The 21,571-nt window shown below is 47.6% G+C and overlaps 1 protein-coding gene across 3 annotated transcripts in view; it reads left to right on the top strand.

Moving 5' to 3' along the window:
• The window catches only part of LOC134945395 (major facilitator superfamily domain-containing protein 1-like), a 46,287-nt gene extending 27,402 nt beyond the window's left edge, over positions 1–18,885 (top strand). For all 3 annotated transcript variants that reach the window (XM_063934637.1, XM_063934638.1, XM_063934639.1), the window contains 5 exons: positions 6,467–6,578; positions 6,966–7,103; positions 8,661–8,800; positions 9,049–9,160; positions 18,520–18,885. In XM_063934637.1, coding sequence (XP_063790707.1) covers positions 6,467–6,578; positions 6,966–7,103; positions 8,661–8,800; positions 9,049–9,160; positions 18,520–18,636 — 619 coding nt within the window. In that variant the 3' untranslated portion in view covers positions 18,637–18,885. The remainder of the gene's footprint in view (positions 1–6,466; positions 6,579–6,965; positions 7,104–8,660; positions 8,801–9,048; positions 9,161–18,519) is intronic.
• Positions 18,886–21,571: the final 2,686 nt, after the last annotated feature.

The raw sequence follows: 21,571 nt of genomic DNA, 5'->3' as shown, positions 1-21,571 counted from the left end.
TGGGGGGGGGCAATTACCGGGGATCCCCCGTATTTTAACAACCAGCACCGGGCTCTGTGTCCGGTCCTTGTGCCAAAAATACGGGGGACAAAAGACGTAGGGGTCCCCCGTATTTTTAACACCAGCACCAGGCTCCACTAGCTAGAGAGATAATGCCACAGCCGGGGGACACTTTTTTTATACCGGTCCCTGCGGCCGTGGCATTAAATCCCCAACTAGTCACCCCTGGCCGGGGTACCCTGGAGTGGGGACCCCTTAAATCAAGGCCCCCCCCCCCCCCCCTCCAGCCACCCAAGGGCCAGGGGTGAAGCCAGAGTCTGTCCCCCCATCCAAGGGCGGCGGATGGGAGGCTGATAGCCAAGTGTCAGAAAAAAATATATTGTTTTTTGTAGCAGAACTACAAGTCCCAGCAAGCCTCCCCCCCCGTAAGCTGGTACTTGGAGAACCACAAGTACCAGCATGCGGGGGGGAAACGGGCCCGCTGGTACCTGTAGTTCTACTACAAAAAAAATACCCAAATAAAAACAGTACACACACACCGTGACAGTGTAACTTTATTACATACATGCACACCTACATACACATACTTACCTATGTTGACACGAGGCTCGGTCCCCTTCTCCACGTAGAATCCACGGGTTACCTGTAAATAAAATTATACTCACAACAATCCTGTGTAGATCTGTCCTCTTCAGAGTTTGTAATCCATGTACTTGGCAAAATAAAAACACGCAAAACACGGACCACGCATTGAAAGGGGTCCCATGTTTACACATGGGACCCCTTTCCCCGACTGCCGGGACCCCCCGTGACTGCTTTCAAAGAGGGTCTCTTGATCCAATCAGGGAGCGCCATGTTGTGGCACTCTCCTGATTGGCTGTGCGCGTCTGAGCTGTCAGGCGGCGCACTCGAGATACAATGTAGCGCATAGGCGCTCCATTATATTCAATGGTGGGAACTTTGCGGTTAGCGGTTGACCGCGAGTAACCTCAACCGCTGACCGCAAAGTTCCCACCATTGGATACAATGGAGCACCTATGTGCTACATTGTATCTCAAGTGCGCCGCCTGACAGCTCAGACGCGCACAGCCAATCAGGAGAGTGCCACGACGTGGCGCTCCCTGATTGGCTCAAGGGACCCTCTTTGACAGCAGTCACGGGGGGTCCCGGCAGTGCGTGGTCCGTGTTTTGCGTTTTTTTATTTTGCCAAGTACGTGGATTACAAACTCTGAAGAGGACAGATCTACACAGGATTGCTGTGAGTATAATTTTATTTACAGGTACCCCGTGGATTCTACGTGGACAAGGGGACCGAGTCTCGTGTCAACATAGGTAAGTATGTGTGTATGTCGGTGTGCATGTATGTAATAACGTCATACTGTCACGGTGTGTGTGTACTGTTTTTATTTGGGTATTTTTTTTGTAGTAGAACTACAGGTACCAGCGGGCCCGTTTTTTACCTGCATGCTGGTACTTGTGGTTCTCCATGTACCAGCTTGCGGGGGAGTCTTGCTGGGACTTGTAGTACTGCTACAAAAAAACAATATTCTTTTTTTTTTTTTACACTATGGTTATCAGCCTCCCATCCGCCGCCCTTGGATGGGGGGGGGACAGCCTCGGGCTTCACCCCTGACCCTTGGGTGGCTGGAGGTGGGGGACCCCTTGATTTAAGGGGTCCCCACTCCTCCAGGGTACCCCGGCCAGCGGTGACTAGTTGGGGGGGTAATGCCACGGCCGCAGGGACCGGTATAAAAGTGTCCCCCGGCTGTGGCATTATCTCTCTAGCTAGTGGAGCCCGGTGCTGGTGTTAAAAATACGGGGGACCCCTACGTGTTTTGTCCCCCGTATTTTTGGCACCAGGACCAGGCGCAGAGCCTGGTGCTGGTTGTTAAAATACGGGGGATCCCCTGTCATTCCCCCCCCCCCCCGTATTTTTACAACCAGGACCGGCTCAAAGAGCCAGCGGCTGGTTATGCTTAGGAGGGGGGACACCACGTAATTTTTTTCGGGAATTTTAACCCATTCCCACCCCTTCCCACTGAAAAACATGCACTGATCTCTCCTATTTTTTTTAGTCAGTAAAAAAAATAATCTTTTAAAAAATCTATTAAATAATACTTGTGGCTCCTAAATAGACAAACCAAGTAGATAATCCCTTCTAATATAAATAGATATGCTATTAGCAATCAAAAAAACACAAAAAAAAAATGTTTTTTAAAATTTTTTATTAGATCACAACAGCAAAATGAGGGGGAATGAAATTGACGAAATGGCTGTCGAAAAGCACTGTTGTCGAATCGACATTCTTCAATTGAATATACTTTTGTCGAAAAGCCGCATTTGTACAATTGCAGACATGTCGAATTTGAGAAATGTCGAATTGCAAAAAGTCGAATCTGAAACGGCAGGTTTTTTGTCGAAAAGTACTGTGTTGCATTGTCAAATCCAATTCGACAAGTTTTTTTTGTCGAAAATGCCCCGTTTTTCGACACTTGCGGCAATTTGACCGCAATTGCATATACCCCTATATGTCCTCGGTGGCTGTATAATCCAGTCACATAGGAATGTTGGCCTGGGGTCAGGGGGATGTGAAAGTGAAAATATGTAAAGTTATGTGTGGACTCTATAGAGGGGATGTAATTAGGTAGGATAGGTTATGTGGATGGTTCTGCTATTTGCTAAGCTTGTCTGAAGAAGGGAGTTTTCAGGGAACGCTTGAAGGTTTGGAGACTAAAGGAATGTTTTATTGTACCCCGAGGTTAGAATGAGTGCAAAAAGTCCTGTAACTGTGCATGGTAGCAGATAATGCATGCGGATGACGTGCAGATCTTGTGAGGGTGGAGAGGCTGGGTTTGGAGATATTTTGAGATAAATAAAGAGATGCTTGTTAGTGCAGTTTGGTTTATAGCCTTATGTGTAACTTCAAGTATTTTATATTGAATGCATTATAGTGGCGAGAGTCTGTTTTGGGGAACACCAGTAAGGAGACAATTGCAATAATCAATGCGGGAGAAAATTAGAGCATGGATTAGAGTTTTTGTATAGTCATGTGTAAGATATGGTCGTATTTTGGATATGACTTTTAGATGTTATGTAACATGATTTTGAGACAGAGGTGGTAAGATAACATCCAAGATGAACTGGCAGATAGACATTCAGTAACGCGGACCAATACAGATGGTGACAATTCTAGGGAGGCTAGGTAGATTTGAATATCAACGACACTGTATAGACTGAGAAAAGCAGGGGACCTGAGACTGACCCTTGCGGTACTCCAACTGATAGAGGTAGCTTCAGATATACAAACCCTGAAATAACGGTTACATAAGCAGGATGAGAACCAAGAAAGGGCTGTGCCCTGAAGACCTAGGGATTGTAGTGTTTGTATGAGAACTGGAAATATAACCAAAGACGCTGCTTGTAAAAACCTGGAACAAATGGGATATTGAAATACCGGAAATTATCATGTTTTAAATACGGACACAATTGTGACAACAGACAAATTTATTTATTCCTTTGTTTGCTATATTAAAATATTATAGATCCACCTCCCGGAATAAGTAAAGCCAGTTGATTTTTTTGCATATCTGAAGATACATTTTAAACTACTATATAAGCTGTGAACATATGAGAATATGCTGGCAGTATATAAATATATGTTGATGATGGTTAATAATAATAGGAACTGACAGTCACTGGATGTTTTTGGTTTGTGCCCGTTTTCTGTACACTCTAGAGACTGTTGTGCATGAAAATCCCAGGAGACCAGCTGCAAAACACCCCATCTAACGCCAACAATTATTTGAGTCAATTAAATCACTTTTTTTCCCCCTCCACTCTGACGTCTGTTTTGAGCAACAACTGAACCTCTTGACCATGTCTGCATACTTTTAGACATTGAGCTGCTGCTCCCATATGATTTGCTGACTAAATACTAAATATTTGCATTAACTAGCAGTGGTACCAAATAAATTGCTCACTGAGTGTAAACTTAATGCTACAAAGCGCCTTGAGTCCTGTTGGAGAAAGAGCGCTATATAAATAAAATTATTATTAATTATTATTATTATCTTGCTGGGCATTATTATTGGCCATATATCTTCTTACTGGGCATATTGCCATGCTTGGATACAGCAATCCATTAGAACACTGTCCCTGAAAATTGTAGTCAAATACTGACAGATGTATAATGTCTACCTCAGAAACTAAACACATTATCTGAATAACCAACCAATCTACGTCTCCGCTTATACTGCACACCAGCGATTGGCTAGGCATCAGCTGAGGATTGCGGAACAGCCTGTTACTTTTTACTAGTTTCCAGCCCGTCAGAATGAAGGAACTACATAACAGTAATGTCTGTGTCGGCGGCTGTGCGAGCCTGAACAGAGCAACACTTATTAGTACTTTGACACCAAATGGTAGACATGCATTGGGTCGACACAAGATTTATTTATTTTTTTACTTTTTTATCATTTACCATCCACATGGACTACAATTGGGAAATGTAACCGTGCCTGAAGCGTGGTGAGCGAAGCGTGCTCGTGAGGGTGCACCTTTCCACTAATTTGTTTTACATTTGGTTAAACAGGAATACATAAGTTTTATCAGCGACCGGAATCCCGGATGTCATGATCCCGACAGCGGCCACCAGTGTGTCGGCAGCGGGGTGAGCGCTACAAAGCCCCTTGAGGGCTCGCTGTGCTCACAGGTTATATTCTGCCTCTATAGGTGTCGTGGACACCCATAGAGGAAGAAAAGCCTGTGGCAGCGGTATTCCGGTGGCGACCTTTCGCCGCCTGTCGTGATTCCGGCGGTGGCATTGTGACTGCCGGGATCCCAACATGCAGTCTCGTGATTGGCTCCTGGTTGAACAAATAAAATAACACCAAAAAAAAGCGTGTCAAACTTTTTTGTGTCGACCATTTCTTTGTCGACCTTTTGTAGTGTCTACATTTTTCCATGTTGACCTTTTGATCCTGTCAACATTATGAATGTCGACCGTGTGGTGTCTACCAATTGACTGTTGACCTAATTATGGTTGTTCTAAAGAACCACACCCAACGCTTCCTGCAGAACCACCACTGTGTCCTTTCTGATTGTGTGCAGGAGAGCCATTGTGATGGTATTAGAGTATTTCCTGGCCTCTTATGGAATGATCTTGTGTGCACTGCACATTGTTAGGTGTGCGTCATCAGTGCAGTCAGTATATCAGTAATGATGATGTTATAGACTCCTCCTGACATAAGAGTTTATTAGGATACTGGCCTTAATAGCATCTGAAAATCCTCGCTGCCCCCCCATAATGCTTCTCATGCAGCCTCCAAATGTCCTCTCTCCCCGTATAGACTGTCAGATGTTATGGGACTCCCAGGTAGCAGGTGACGTGAGGCGGAGTGTGCTGCAGGGACTTGCAGGCAAGCCTGCAGACATCATGGATATTTGGATGCCACATATAATGATTAGCTAATAGAACAACACTCTGATACCGGTCTGCAGTCACTCCCTGGCTGCTCTGCCTGTAGCATGGCTCTTACCACTAGAGGCAGAATGTTGAGTAAGGAGACAGCGTCCGCCCTCCCCTCTAGTACATGCTTAAAGAATGTAACGTATCATTTGTGCATCTGTAACTGCAACCTTGTTATTAAGCAGCACATCTCTCTCCTCTACCAGGATATATTTACTAAAGTGCGGGTTTATAGAAGTGCAGATGTTGCCCGTAGCAACCAATCAGATTCTAGCTCTTATCTTCTATAAGGTGCTAGATAAATAAGTAAAATCTGATTGGTTGAGAAATGTTTGTTAAGTAGTCCCCCTAACATACAGAACTTATCCTGTGATGACTGACAGCGCCAGCGGGGCAGGAATAATCTGCCTCTGTTGCTCCTGCAGCGGTCGCCAGTGAAGCCGAGTTGCTCCAGCATTAAGCATTAAAACCCCAGGTGTATAAATGTCCTCAGGGGAAGGGGTTGGAACACCCTCCTTCTATGGGCCACATTGTGAACAAGTAATGCTGCCCATACACCTAAAGATTTCTTGTCAGATCTGGACGGTTGGAATGAAAACCTGGTAATGGATGAGCGGAAATGACAGTTGGCCATTTGCTCCTAAATGCCGTAAAAAACGGACAAAACCGGGCGTGGCTGTAACCAATTTGTCTGACTGACCATTGTTGTCTGTCTTCCAGTGTTTGGGAGCAATTGGTCAATTGTCATTTGCTCTCATCTATTACCAGATTTTCATTCCAAGAAGAGTTGGAACCCCACCTGCTACACTGCTGGTTGTTGCGATCAGATGTTGCACTGAAAGTATATAAGCAGAATGTAGCCACATGGCCACTTGCAAGAAGGTAGCCACATGACTGCCTCTTTTATCACCATCTTTGTTACATGTGTGTACGCAGGACTTGCCCTCCCTTCTGTATGTTATGTACTGCTCAGCTGATCACGATTTTATTTTTTTCCAGCAAATTCATTCAGGACAAATATCCTGGGTATGACCAGCAGACGGCATCCTACATTGCTGGGGCCGTATACGACAGTTCCTTAGTGCTCTCTGCAGCTGTTGGGATATTAATTGTAAGTGGCTTTTAATTACGTCTTTTATCCTATTCTTAGAAATGATTAACTGGTCCTGGCCTGGCCAATCTGTGGCTCGCCAGCTGTTGTGAAAATACACATCCCAGCATGCCCTACCAAAGTTTTAGCATTCCCTAATTGCAAAACCCAAGGCATGCTGGGACTTGTAGTTTCACACCAGCTGGAGAGCCACAGGTTGGCCAGGCCTGTGTAACTGGTCTAATGCCCATGAGTATAGTATAAAGCCACATCGGTGAGACTGCGTATATCTGACTGTATATGTTGTTTTATGTGAAGTCTCTCCATGAATCTGGACAATCTTACTTACAGACGCTCTTGTATTTATTACGTCACTTACTGTTGTATTTTGTCATGTCTCTGTTTTAGGACTATGTAGGGATGAGAGGGGTGCTGGCTGTCCTCTGTGCTGTATCCACACTGCCAGTGTTTGCCCTGCTGGCGTTTACCTTTGTACCACCGCTGGTGTCCACATTGTGGCTCGGGGTCACTTACTCCTTTGCTGCGGTAACGTATAGAGTTTCCTGTAATCTTTAGAAAGTGCTGCTTAATGCTGTCTTCCCCCTACAGTAGCTATTGTGGGTGTTGTGCCAGTGAAGCTCTATATATTGCTGTGCATGCTTGTGCATTATTATTTCTATAGCGCACACATATATTCCGCAGCGCTTTACAGAGAATATTTGCCCAATCACAACAGTCCCTGCCCCGGTGGAGCTTACAATCTATTTTCCATAACCCGGAGGTAACGCATGCAAGCACGGGGAGAATATACAAACTCCACACTATTAGGGCCATGGTGGGAATTGAACCCATGACCTCAGTGCTGTGAGGCAGTAATGCTAACCATTACACCATCCGTGCTGGCAACTTGGTTTTACCTTGTAAATGATTGCCACTTTACAAATACGGCAAATCTTGGACCAAATACCAGATCTCCGGCTTCTCGCATCCTATTACATTTACCCCTATACGTGTTTTCATTTTACCCCTTCCTAAAATACAACTATGCAGATAATGGTCTCTATGCAAACTGACTGTTTCCCAAAAGTGAATGAAATCTGTATCCTGCGTACATTTTCCCTGTAAGGAACTGGTATTTCTATTACCTGCAGAAGCAATAAACCAGAAATCAAAATGATAAATTGATGGATATGGATATTGGTCACTACAGTATAGCCTGCACCTTCTCTGTTCCACCTGCCGGTGGGCTGAGCATCTTTGCACGGAGATGACATGAGCCATACATAAGACTGTGCCTAACGTGGCACTGTTTCTCTAATGGCCTAGTTATTGCTTAGCGAGACACGTGCTGGCTGGGGAGGTCCCCAAACTGCTATTTTGGTTTGGCCTCAATCTGTTCTGCTCCTAAGTGGAAATCACCTTTAAGTCCTAGTACAGTAGTTCCTCAGTTCTTCTTCCACATCCTGGTGGAAAGTGACAGAATAACTTATTTAGAAGCTGTCCTTTATGTTTCACTGTAATGATGAGAGCAGAAGGCTGAATGATGTTACCTTTATAGCTTACACATAGTGTATGGGCACAGTACCAGGCCATTTGTAGGAATAGTTCTGTTCAGCAGAGCAATATCATTGCAGGCTAGTCCATCACTAGTCTAGGCTATCTTAGCAATGGACTCACGGCTGTTGACCTTAGCTCCATGCTCATGCAGTGACTTGGCAGGGTCCTGCGTACATCAGACCCATTTGCAGCACAGCTGCTGATTGATCCTTTATCTGGGTATGGGTCGACCACCATTGGTTGACATGGTCATTAGGTCAAAAGGTTGGCATGAGTTTTTTTTTTTTAACTTTGTTTGGTGTCGTTTTCTTCATAAAGTGACCCCAATTAGTGCACCGTGTCCCCTCGCATGGCTCGCTTCACTTGCCATGCTTCGGGCAAGGTGCCCCGCTCCGCTACCCTCGGCACAGGTTACCGTTCCCAGTTGTAGTCCACGTGGATCGTAAAGTATGAAAAAGTAAAAAAAAAGTGGAAAAAAAATGTGAACTCCTCATGTCAACCTTTTGAACTGTCGACCTAGTGACCGTATCCCCTTTATTTCTACAGGCAAGCATGTGGCCTTCTATCCCTCTTGTGGTCCCACAAGCTACTCTGGGAACCGCTATGGGTCTGGCGACCTCCGTGCAGATGATCGGGATCGGGGTTTCTAACCTTGTTGTTGGCAGAATTCTTGGAACTAAATCTAGGTATGTGTGGAACTTACATTTGATGTTTCCTGTGCAGGAGCAATTGGTCAAAGCACACAAATGACCCTTCTGCATTGTAGGATCTGATCAGTGACTATGAGCCGTGCGGGCTGAAAGTGTTATGACCGTATGGGGATTTTTAAAGCCTTATATGAATTCCATTATTACAGATAGAATCATACCAGCATCTAGTTCCTTTTACTGCACAATTCAGAAGCGTTTGTTTTTCTTTCTTTCTCTTGATGCAGTGAATCGAAGATCCCTCTCTGGCGCTGGCAACAAATGATGATTTTCATGCTGGCAAATACCGTCGCCTGCATCGTCACTTCTGTTACTGTGAACATTGTGGACAGGAAACAGGTAACGGCTGGGAGTAGTAGACCGTTCGGGGGTGGGTCAGGGACAGAGAAGAGGGTGCTCATGTGCAGGCTGTGATCGGGCCCCTTCTCTCAGACCGTGTAGTAGACTCTGGCGTTGTGCTAGTCTACTGCGCATGTGCAGGTCTCTGGGAACATGGTGCTTGCGCAGAATTCCTGGAGACCTCTCTATTACGCATGCACGAGTCACTGGAAAATGGCCATGGGCCAGTGAATTTTGCAGCCAGTGCCTGACATAATTAAATGGGGGCTGCGGGCGGGGGAGGGGGTTTGGGGTGTGTAACGCACGCATACCTTGCACTCATTATATATACACCAGTGGTCAGCGCTATTTTGATTCCAGTAAAGGGTGGAGTACCAGTACAGGTGGTCAGTGTCGTAACTAGGCATTTTAGCGCTGTGTGCAAGAAACAGTATCGGCGCGCCCCCCCCCCTTACATACAAAGCAGGGCTGCTGCGCGCCTAAAATATATGGGGGCGTGGCTTCATGTGAAAGGGGCGTGACCACAGCTCCCTTTTACACATTACAGCAGGCAGGGCTCCCTTTTTTAATATTTCGGCAGGCAGAGCTCCCTTTCACATATTACAGCAGGCAGAGCTCCCTTTCACGCATTACAGCAGGCAGAGCCCCCCTATTTTACACATTAGGCAGGCAGTCCCCATTTTTTACACATTTGGGATGGTTAGAGCAGGTGAGAGGAACGTGGGGGCGGGGGCTAGGGTGAGAGCAGGTGAGAGGAACGTATGGGGAGGGCTAGGGTGAGAGCAGGTGAGAGGAACGTAGGGGGAGGATTAGAGAGAGAGCGAGTGAGGAACGCAGGGGGAGGATTAGAGAGAGTGAGTGAGAGGAAATGCAGGGGGAGGATTAGAGAGAGCGAGTGAGAGGAAATGCAGGGGGAGGATTAGAGCGAGTGAGAGGAAATGCAGGGGGAGGATTAGGGAGAGAGCGAGTGAGAGGAACGCAGGGGGAGGATTAGAGAGAGAGCAGGTGAGAGGAACGAAAGGGGAGGATTAGGGAGAGAGCAGGTGAGAGGAACGCGGGGGGAGGATTAGAGAGCAGGTGAGAGGAACGCAGGGGGAGGATTAGAGCGAGAGCGAGTGAGGAATGCAGGGGGAGGATTAGGGAGAGAGCGAGTGAGAGGAACGCAGGGGGAGGATTAGAGAGAGAGCAGGTGAGAGGAACGAAAGGGGAGGATTAGGGAGAGAGCAGGTGAGAGGAACGCGGGGGGAGGATTAGAGAGCAGGTGAGAGGAACGCAGGGGGAGGATTAGAGCGAGAGCGAGTGAGGAACGCAGGGGGAGGATTAGGGAGAGAGCAGGTGAGAGGAACGCAGGGGGAGGATTAGAGAGCAGGTGAGAGGAACGCAGGGGGAGGATTAGAGCGAGAGCGAGTGAGGAATGCAGGGGGAGGATTAGGGAGAGAGCGAGTGAGAGGAACGCAGGGGGAGGATTAGGGAGAGAGTGAGTGAGAGGAACGCAGGGGGAGGATGAGGGAGATAGCGAGTGAGAGGAACGCAGGGGGAGGATTAGAGAGCAGGTGAGAGGAACGCAGGGGGAGGATTAGAAAGAGAGCGAGTGAGAGGAATGCAGGGGGAGGATTAGGGAGAGAGCGAGTGAGAGGAACGCAGGGAAAGGATTAGGGAGAGAGCAGTTGAGGAACGCAGGGGGAGGATTAGAGAGAGACTGAGTGAGAGGAACGTAGGGGGAGGATTAGGGAGAGAGCGAATGAGAGGAATGCAGGGGGAGGATTAGGGAAAGAGCGAGTGAGAGGAACGCAGGGGAAGGATTAGGGAGAGAGCAGGTGAGAGGAACGCAGGGGGAGGATTAGGGAGAGAGCGAGTGAGAGGAACGCGGGGGGAGGATTAGGGAGAGCAGGTGAGGAACGTAGGGGGAGGATTAGGGAGAGAGCGAATGAGAGGAATGCAGGGGGAGGATTAGGGAGAGAGCGAGTGAGAGGAACGCAGGGGAAGGATTAGGGAGAGAGCAGTTGAGGAACGCGGGGGAAGGATTAGGGAGAGAGCAGGTGAGAGGAACGCAGGGGGAGGATTAGGGAGAGAGCGAGTGAGAGGAACGCGGGGGGAGGATTAGGGAGAGAGCAGGTGAGAGGAACGCGGGGGGAGGATTAGGGAGAGAGCAGGTGAGAGGAACGTGGGGGGAGGGCTTGGGATAGAGTTGAGCGGCATACAGAAGGGAGGAGAGGTATGGAGAGAGCAGGTGAGAGGCCCACAATGGGGAGGGAATGGGGGGGGCTGTAATAAATCCCTAACCTGCGGTGGTGGTATGCCCTCGTGTAAATTCGACTCCTGGTCCTGCGCTGACAGGTGCTGGTGTACGGGTCCCTCTGCTCCATGCCTTCCCCGGCTCTTCCGCGGCTCCAGCTCCCATGTCAGGCGCTGCACGCTGGCTGGGCTGGCTAAGTCAATAGAGGCTGTTTCTGGCTGCTCTGGGCGCACATGATGACGTCACGCCCGGCGTTGAGCAGCGCAGATGAGGGGAGAAAGGATGCTCAGCGCCTCAGCCTCCTCCCCTCAAGATCAGCTGCTGCTGTCTGGTGACGCCTCCAGCCCTCCACAATAGTAAAGCTGGCGAGCGGATCTTCGGCGGCGCGGCGCAGCCCAGCCGGCGGTGGGTGGGGTGGTAGGAGGGGGAATGTAGAGGCGATCACAGCGCCTACCGAACTAGCAGTTCTCCATCTCCACCATGCTCCTCGGGCAGCAGGCGGTAGTGTCGCGTAGCCGTGCGGGTGCATGTGGAGATTTTTCCGCCCCACAGCGCATAGCGCTGGGTGCAATGCCCCTCTTGCCCATACCTAGTTACGGCACTGCAGGTGGTATATTGACTAATGGAAAGTGGTTTTGTTGAATTGGCTTTGACCCATGGGGGTGATTCAATAGTTGTTGTTTTTTTGGGCGCCCATCAGAGCAATTCAGTTGTTGCTCCGATCTAGCACCCATTACTTCTGACTTGCTGAAAAGTTGCGTTGCATGGCTAAACCGTGACCGCTACACGAAAAGTGGCATTTGGCCCCATCCCTGCCCCGTAGCTAAAAGTGCCATTTGTATTATGGGAGAGCGGTGGGGAGGGACAGAGAAGCGGATAGGGGGGCGGAGCTAGACTGAGCCAGAGGTGGGATGTGGCAGAGCATATGCCAGATCCCTTTACCATCATGGTATGGAAGAAGGGTGCTGCAGAAGAAAATACTTACTGGTCATCCTCAGGTTATGTGCTGATGGACAGGGCTGCGTTCTGTGTGCCCCCATATATTATTCTATCAGCCACCAGCAGTGGTTTTTGCTGTCACAATCCATGAATAATTTGGTTTGGTCCTGGGCCACCAACCTGTGGCACTAAGTTTGGGAACCACTAATACAAAGACTTTCTATACATTTATATAGATGTATTTCTCTACCCCTACTAGATAAAAACTGATTTTTCTCTGACGTCCTAGTGGATGCTGGGACTCCGTAAGGACCATGGGGAATAGCGGCTCCGCAGGAGACAGGGCACAAAATAAAAGCTTAAGGATCAGGTGGTGTGCACTGGCTCCTCCCCCTATGACCCTCCTCCAAGCCTCAGTTAGATTTTTGTGCCCGGCCGAGAAGGGTGCAATCTAGGTGGCTCTCCTGAGCTGCTTAGAATAAAAGTTTAGTTAGGTTTTTTTATTTTCAGTGAGTCCTGCTGGCAACAGGCTCACTGCATCGTGGGACTAAGGGGAGAAGAAACGGACTCACCTGAGTGCAGAGTGGATCGGGTTTCTTAGGCTACTGGACACTAGCTCCAGAGGGACGATCACAGGTTCAGCCTGGATGGGTCACCGGAGCCGCGCCGCCGTCCCCCTTACAGAGCCAGAAGAGACGAAGAGGTCCGGTGAAATCGGCGGCAGAAGACATCCTGTCTTCAGACTAAGGTAGCGCACAGCACCGCAGCTGTGCGCCATTGCTCTCAGCACACTTCACACTCCGGTCACTGAGGGTGCAGGGCGCTGGGGGGGGAGCGCCCTGAGACGCAATATAACAGAATACCTTAGGTGGCAAAACAGAATACATCACATATAGCTCCTGGGCTATATGGATGTATTTTAATCCCCTGCCATTTTACACAAAAAAGCGGGAGATAAGGACGTCGTGAAGGGGCGGAGCCTATCTCCTCAGCACACAAGCGCCATTTTCCCTCACAGCTCCGCTGGAAGGACGGCTCCCTGACTCTCCCCTGCAGTCCTGCTTCAGAATCAGGGTAAAAAAGAGAAGGGGGGGCACGTTTGGCAGCAAATAAATATATTAACAGCAGCTATAAGGGAGTAACACTTATATAAGGTTATCCCTGTATATATATATATAGCGCTGGGTGTGTGCTGGCAGACTCTCCCTCTGTCTCTCCAAAGGGCTAAGTGGGGTCCTGTCCTCTATCAGAGCATTCCCGGTGTGTGTGCTGTGTGTCGGTACGCGTGTGTCGACATGTATGAGGAGGAAAATGATGTGGAGGCGGAGCAGTTGCCTGTGTTGGTGATGTCACCCCCTAGGGAGTCGACACCTGACTGGATGATTGTATTTAAACAATTAAGTGATAATGTCAGCAATTTGCAAAAAACTGTTGACGACATGAGACAGCCGGCAAATCAATTAGTGCCTGTCCAGGCGTCTCAAACACCGTCAGGGGCGCTAAAACGCCCGTTACCTCAGTGGGTCGACACAGACCCTGACACAGATACTGAGTCTAGTGTCGACGGTGACGAGACAAACGTAATGTCCAGTAGGGCCACACGTTACATGATCACGGCAATGAAAGAGGCATTGAACCTTTCTGACACTACAAGTACCACAAAGAAGGGTATTATGTGGGGTGAGAAAAAACTACCAATATTTTTTCCTGAGTCAGAGGAAATAAATGGTGTGTGAAAAAGCGTGGGTTTCCCCCGATAAAAAACAGCTAATTTCTAAAAAATTATTAGCATTATATCCTTTCCCGCCAGAGGTTAGGGCGCGTTGGGAAACACCCCCTAGGGTAGATAAGGCGCTCACACGTTTATCAAAACAAGTAGCGTTACCGTCTCCTGATACGGCTACCCTCAAAGAACCAGCTGATAGAAGGCTGGAAAATATCCTAAAAAGTATATACACACATACTGGTGTTATACTGCGACCAGCAATCGCCTCAGCCTGGATGTGCAGTGCTGGAGTCGCATGGTCGGATTCCCTGACCGAGAATATTGATACCCTGGATAGGGACAATATTTTGTTAACTATAGAACATTTAAAGGATGCATTACTATATATGCGTGATGCACAGAGGGATATTTGCACCCTGGCATCAAGAGTAAGTGCTATGTCCATCTCTGCCAGAAGAGCGTTATGGACGCGACAGTGGTCAGGGGATGCGGATTCAAAACGGCACATGGAAGTATTGCCGTATAAAGGGGAGGAGTTATTTGGGGCTGGTCTATCGGACCTGGTGGCCACGGCAACGGCTGGAAAATCCACCTTTTTACCCCAGGTCACTCCACATCAGCAGAAAAAGACACCGTCTTTTCAAACTCAGTCCTTTCGTTCCCATAAGTACAAGCGAGCAAAAGGCCACTCCTTTCTGCCCCGGGGCAGAGGAAGAGGAAAAAGACTGCACCATGCAGCCGCTTCCCAGGAGCAGAAGCCCTCCCCTGCTTCTGCCAAATCTTCAGCATGACGCTGGGGCTTTACAAGCAGACTCAGATATGGTGGGGGCCCGTCTCAAGAATTTCAACGCGCAGTGGGCTCACTCGCAAGTGGATCCCTGGATTCTACAGGTAGTATCGCAGGGGTACAAACTGGAATTCGAGGCGTTTCCCCCTCATCGGTTCCTGAAGTCTGCTTTACCAAAGTCTCCCTCCGACAGGGAGGCAGTTTTGGAAGCCATTCACAAGCTGTATTCCCAGCAGGTGATAATCAAGGTACCCCTCCTGCAACAGGGAAAGGGGTATTATTACACGCTGTTTGTGGTACCGAAGCCGGACGGCTCGGTGAGACCAATTTTAAATCTGAAATCCTTGAACACTTACATAAAAAGGTTCAAATTCAAGATGGAGTCACTCAGAGCAGTGATAGCGAACCTGGAAGAAGGGGACTATATGGTGTCTCTGGACATCAAAGATGCTTATCTCCACGTCCCAATATACCCTTCTCACCAAGGGTACCTCAGGTTTGTAGTACAAAACTGTCATTATCAGTTTCAGACGCTGCCGTTTGGATTGTCCACGGCACCTCGGGTCTTTACCAAGGTAATGGCCGAAATGATGATTCTTCTACGAAGAAAAGGCATTTTAATTATCCCTTACTTGGACGATCTCCTGATAAGGGCAAGATCCAGGGAACAGTTAGAAGTCGGAGTAGCACTATCTCAGGTAGTGTTACGTCAGCACGGGTGGATTCTAAATATTCCAAAATCGCAGCTGATTCCAACGACACGTCTACTGTTCCTAGGAATGATTCTGGACACAGTCCAGAAGAAGGTGTTTCTCCCGGAGGAGAAGGCCAGGGAGTTATCCGAGCTAGTCAGGAACCTCCTAAAACCAGGACAGGTCTCAGTGCATCAGTGCACGAGGGTCCTGGGGAAAATGGTGGCTTCTTACGAAGCGATTCCATTCGGAAGATTCCATGCAAGAACGTTTCAGTGGGATCTACTGGACAAATGGTCCGGATCGCATCTGCAGATGCATCAGCGGATAACCCTGTCGCCAAGGACAAGGGTGTCTCTCCTGTGGTGGCTGCAGAGTGCTCATCTACTAGAGGGCCGCAGATTTGGCATTCAGGATTGGATCCTGGTAACCACGGATGCCAGCCTGAGAGGCTGGGGAGCAGTCACACAGGGAAGGAATTTCCAGGGCTTGTGGTCAAGCATGGAAACATCTCTTCATATAAACATTCTGGAACTAAGGGCCATTTACAATGCCCTAAGTCAAGCAAAACCTCTGCTTCAGGGTCAGGCGGTGTTGATCCAATCGGACAACATCACGTCAGTCGCCCACGTAAACAGACAGGGCGGCACGAGAAGCAGGAGGGCAATGGCAGAAGCTGCAAGGATTCTTCGCTGGGCGGAAAATCATGTGATAGCACTGTCAGCAGTGTTCATTCCGGGAGTGGACAACTGGGAAGCAGACTTCCTCAGCAGACACGACCTTCACCCGGGAGAGTGGGGACTTCACCCAGAAGTCTTCCACCTGATTGTAAACCGTTGGGAAAAACCAAAGGTGGACATGATGGCGTCACGTCTAAACAAAAAACTGGACAGATATTGCGCCAGGTCAAGGGACCCTCAGGCAATAGCAGTGGACGCTCTGGTAACGCCGTGGGTGTACCAGTCAGTGTATGTGTTCCCTCCTCTGCCTCTCATACCAAAAGTACTGAGAATCATAAGAAGGAGAGGAGTAAGAACTATACTCGTGGTTCCGGATTGGCCAAGAAGGACTTGGTACCCGGAACTTCAAGAGATGCTCACGGACGAACCGTGGCCGCTACCTCTAAGAAAGGACCTGCTACTGCAGGGGCCTTGTCTGTTCCAAGACTTACCGCGGCTGCGTTTGACGGCATGGCGGTTGAACGCCGGATCCTGAGGGAAAAAGGCATTCCAGAAGAAGTCATCCCTACTCTGGTCAAAGCCAGGAAGGACGTAACCGCAAAACATTATCACCGCATTTGGCGTAAATATGTTGCGTGGTGTGAGGCCAAGAAGGCCCCTACAGAGGAATTTCAACTGGGTCGTTTCCTTCATTTCCTGCAAACAGGACTGTCTATGGGCCTAAAATTGGGGTCCATTAAGGTTCAAATTTCGGCCCTGTCGATTTTCTTCCAGAAAGAACTGGCTTCAGTACCTGAAGTTCAGACTTTTGTAAAAGGGGTGCTGCACATACAGCCTCCTTTTGTGCCTCAAGTGGCACCTTGGGATCTCAATGTTGTGTTGAGTTTTCTAAAGTCACATTGGTTTGAACCACTTTCCACTGTGGACTTAAAATATCTCACATGGAAGGTGTCGATGCTGTTAGCCTTGGCTTCAGCCAGGCGTGTGTCAGAATTGGCGGCTTTATCATATAAAAGCCCTTACTTAATTTTTCATTCTGACAGGGCGGAATTGAGGACTCGTCCTCAATTTCTACCTAAGGTGGTTTCTGCATTTCACATGAACCAACCTATTGTGGTACCTGCGGCTACCAGGGACTTAGAGGACTCTAAGTTGCTTGACGTTGTCAGGGCTTTGAAAATATATGTTTCCAGGACGGCTGGAGTCAGAAAATCTGACTCACTGTTTATCCTGTATGCACCCAACAAGCTGGGTGCTCCTGCTTCAAAGCAGACGATTGCTCGTTGGATTTGTAGTACAATTCAGCTTGCACATTCTGTGGCAGGATTGCCACAACCAAAATCAGTAAAAGCCCATTCCACAAGGAAAGTGGGCTCATCTTGGGCGGCTGCCCGAGGGGTCTCGGCTTTACAACTTTGCCGAGCAGCTACTTGGTCAGGGGCAAACACGTTTGCTAAATTCTACAAATTTGATACCCTGGCTGAGGAGGACCTGGAGTTCTCTCATTCGGTGCTGCAGAGTCATCCGCACTCTCCCGCCCGTTTGGGAGCTTTGGTATAATCCCCATGGTCCTTACGGAGTCCCAGCATCCACTAGGACGTCAGAGAAAATAAGATTTTACTTACCGATAAATCTATTTCTCGTAGTCCGTAGTGGATGCTGGGCGCCCATCCCTAGTGCGGATTGTCTGCAATACTTGTATATAGTTATTGTTACAAAAATTCGGGTTATTATTGTTGTGAGCCATCTTTTCAGAGGCTCCTTTGCGTTTATCATACTGTTAACTGGGTTCAGATCACGAGTTGTACGGTGTGATTGGTGTGGCTGGTATGAGTCTTACCCGGGATTCAATATCCTTCCTTATTATGTACGCTCGTCCGGGCACAGTATCCTAACTGAGGCTTGGAGGAGGGTCATAGGGGGAGGAGCCAGTGCACACCACCTGATCCTTAAGCTTTTATTTTGTGCCCTGTCTCCTGCGGAGCCGCTATTCCCCATGGTCCTTACGGAGTCCCAGCATCCACTACGGACTACGAGAAATAGATTTATCGGTAAGTAAAATCTTATTATTTTATTATTTTTACTTAAAAACCTATCTGGGTGTTGTATAGAAAAACTGTAATTTGTAAGATATTATATTAAATGTTTTTTTCCACGTTACAAATTCCATTTATCCATGCAGCAGCACTAGGCTGGATTGCAGTCAGTGGATATAATCTATTGGTGTGTAATCATTAGTCATTTTAAAGATTGTTTGTATTTCCTGTTTGATTCTGATATTCCTTCTTCTCGCACCCAGGGAGGCACGCTGAACAAAATGACAAAGAGGAGACCTCAAGCAGAGCGAGAACCTGACTCTGAATCCGATACAACACCTATCCTAAATGATGAGGATGACCAGCGGTCCATAAACTAGCCAGGAGACTGCTACAGCGCCTCGCTGGCGGCTAAATGTGTTCCATGTTGTGGCCACGCACCTACCACCAACTATTCAGGTGGGATTGGATAGCAACTTTTAGCCCTATGACGAAGGATCTGAGCAGCTTGTAACATAATGGACACTATTTTTTAAGAAGGCTGCTTCTTGGTAACCTTGTAGCTAAATTATCAGTTACTGTGTATACTGTAGGGATATTTGGAATATACTTGGAAAAGGATTCAGGAATTTTGCACTTTGACTTACCTTTTTGTATTATTTCAGATGTATAAGGCAAATCACTTAGAACAGTGGTTCATGTTTTCCAGGTCACCTAGCTGGTGCACAGGTGTATTCATTACTCACTGACACATTTTAAAAGACCCACAGGTGGAGCTAATTATTTCACTCACAATCTTGTGAGGAGACCTGGAAAATATGAACTGTTGCGGGTACTTGAGGACCGTGGTTGAGAACCACTGACTTAGAATAATTCCCTTATTACGGTGTATAATTACTGTTCATAAAGGAAATGCTTTATACTCTCGGGACTGAAATGGAATCTGGTCCCAAATACTTTCATACAGAAATTGTTCCTTTTGAACAGTATGCAGCAGCTGAAGTGAAAACAATTCAATTTACTGGCTGTGTCATTTGCGAGTGCAACTGTTCCTTATGCTCATCTGCTGTGTGATTACACAGGACCCTTAGTGTTACGGCTCATTATTAAAGTATTATATAATAAGTCCTAAACTAGGGTAAGCAAAAAACAAACCTGTAATAAAATTCCACTTAATGTAATTGTGCCAAGATATTGCCTTTGCAGTAATCCTAACCTGCCCCTAGATGGCATTGCAGCATCCAACAGTTATTCTATTGTATGCTGTCAATGCTATCAAGTGTGCCTGATGCATTACGGAGACAATAACATATTTGAGAAGTGTTCAGGTCTTGGTGTGAAAAGATGGGTTTACTTTATTTTCTTACATTATTTACATAGTGCCTAAACATTCAGCAGTGCCTTTCAGAGAATAACGCACATCCGTCTTAGCTCTGCTTATAATCTCTATTCTCTACCACATGGTTAATTTTGGCAAGAGCCAAGTAATCTAGCAGCAGGTCTAATGGGCCCTACAGACATGGCGATCTGGCGCCGAGCTGCCCGACCACCGATACGGCAACCTGGCAGCAGGGGAGGAGTGAAGTTTCTTCACTCCCCCCGTCTCCATACAAGTGCAGGCAAATATGGAAGAGATTGTCCATATTGGCCTGCATGCACAGCCGACGGAGCACTAGCGATGAAAGAGCGCGGGGCCACACATCGTTCATCGCTGGTGACTCCACACTGAAAGATATGAACGTTATCTCGTTCAATAATGAACGAGATCGTTCATATCTTTGAGGAATATCACCCAGTGTGTAGGGCCTATAAGAGTGTTGGAGGAAATAGATGTTGGGTGCAATCATAGCCATGACCCCACTGAAGTGTGGTAGTAACGCTAATCACTGTGCCACCATGCTGGGATTTATATTACCTATCAATAACTACTACTGCTAATACTTGGGCAAGCCAGACTTACCAAGGATAATTATTAATGGCACACCAGCATAGTCCTGCAGCTGCAGGCAATGCAACTTGTTTTTTTGCAGAGGGGACTGTAAGAACCTTTTGCTGGTTACATGTGCTAGATCCTACTACTCAGCATAAAGACATGACTCAAAACACTAGCCCAACCCAGGAAAGCCAAGGGACAGTTTACAGTCAGTATTGCTGTAGTAGAAGTTTTATCTGCTGTGAAAAAAAAAAAAGCACTTTACAGTGATATGTGTGAGAAATGCAGGGGAGAATTTGTCCTGTCCCTATAACGCCCATTGGTTTTACACTACATGCTCTGGAAGGGGCATGTTCTCACCAGTACCTGCATTGCTGATATGGAGGGGAATCTAAGCCATCTCTCTACTAAACCTGGGCTGAAGCTTGTCTCCCTGTCTACACTCAAGTTGGGTACACATTAGCCGATAATGCCCCTCCCCGTCAGCAAGTGTGTATGCCTTTACTGAGGTTGGCACCCTTGCTGGGTCTCTTGCTACTGATCTCGGTGGGTACACAGTTTAATTTTACCCAGCTTTAGATCCTGAAAGCTTCATCTTAACTTCCAGGACTCTTGTTCTTAGGGAATTTGGCGCCATGGTTGCAATCCTGAAGTCAAAAGCTCCAACAATCCTGGTAGAGCATAGCAGAGGCACAGGTCATTAGAATCTTTCCAGGGTTACTGGCCCCTGCTCTCCACTTGCAGCAGCATCTGTCCCCTTCTCGCACTCATCTTCTGGTATTCCCTATCTGGACTTCTGTCCTCAGGATGGTAGAGTGCCGCCCACTCACCAGAGGGGACTGTGAATCAACTGAACCAGGGGTAGGCAACATCGTTCTCTTTGGTTGCCAGGCATTCAACACATACTAGTATTTATAAAAGTTACAGATAGGTACTAAAGTGGTAACCCTTCCTAGTTTGCTCAGATTAGGTTGATTAGCAGTCTAGAGATGAAGACCTGCTTTAGGAGCTTGCCAATCCCTGCAATATGTAGGTGATGGAAGGATCCCTGCCAGTGTCCTAGCTTACACTACTGTATAGGGAGAACGGTCAGTCACATGCATTCTGTAAGCAACCGCCAGCCTGCAGAATATTGATGATTATGAACTATAGAACCACCAAACTACTTTCTGCAGAGGAAAGCTGAACTCTGCTGCTGCACATTTATAGCATCTGCCGAGTTCCTGTACAACATGGCTGCCAGGTAGGGCTCGCATCTATTCTGAACATAGTTTAGAAAATAACCATAGGCAGGCATGACTGAAAGCCATTTAAAGAATACATTTGCAATTTTATTGTTAGCAAGAACAGCCATCAGTTTGGGGGTGTTATCTATAGTGTAG

The sequence above is a fragment of the Pseudophryne corroboree genome, chromosome 7 (genome assembly GCF_028390025.1).
Source record: "Pseudophryne corroboree isolate aPseCor3 chromosome 7, aPseCor3.hap2, whole genome shotgun sequence".
Classification (NCBI taxonomy): domain Eukaryota; kingdom Metazoa; phylum Chordata; class Amphibia; order Anura; family Myobatrachidae; genus Pseudophryne; species Pseudophryne corroboree.
This window is presented reverse-complemented; position numbering and strand designations above follow the sequence as displayed.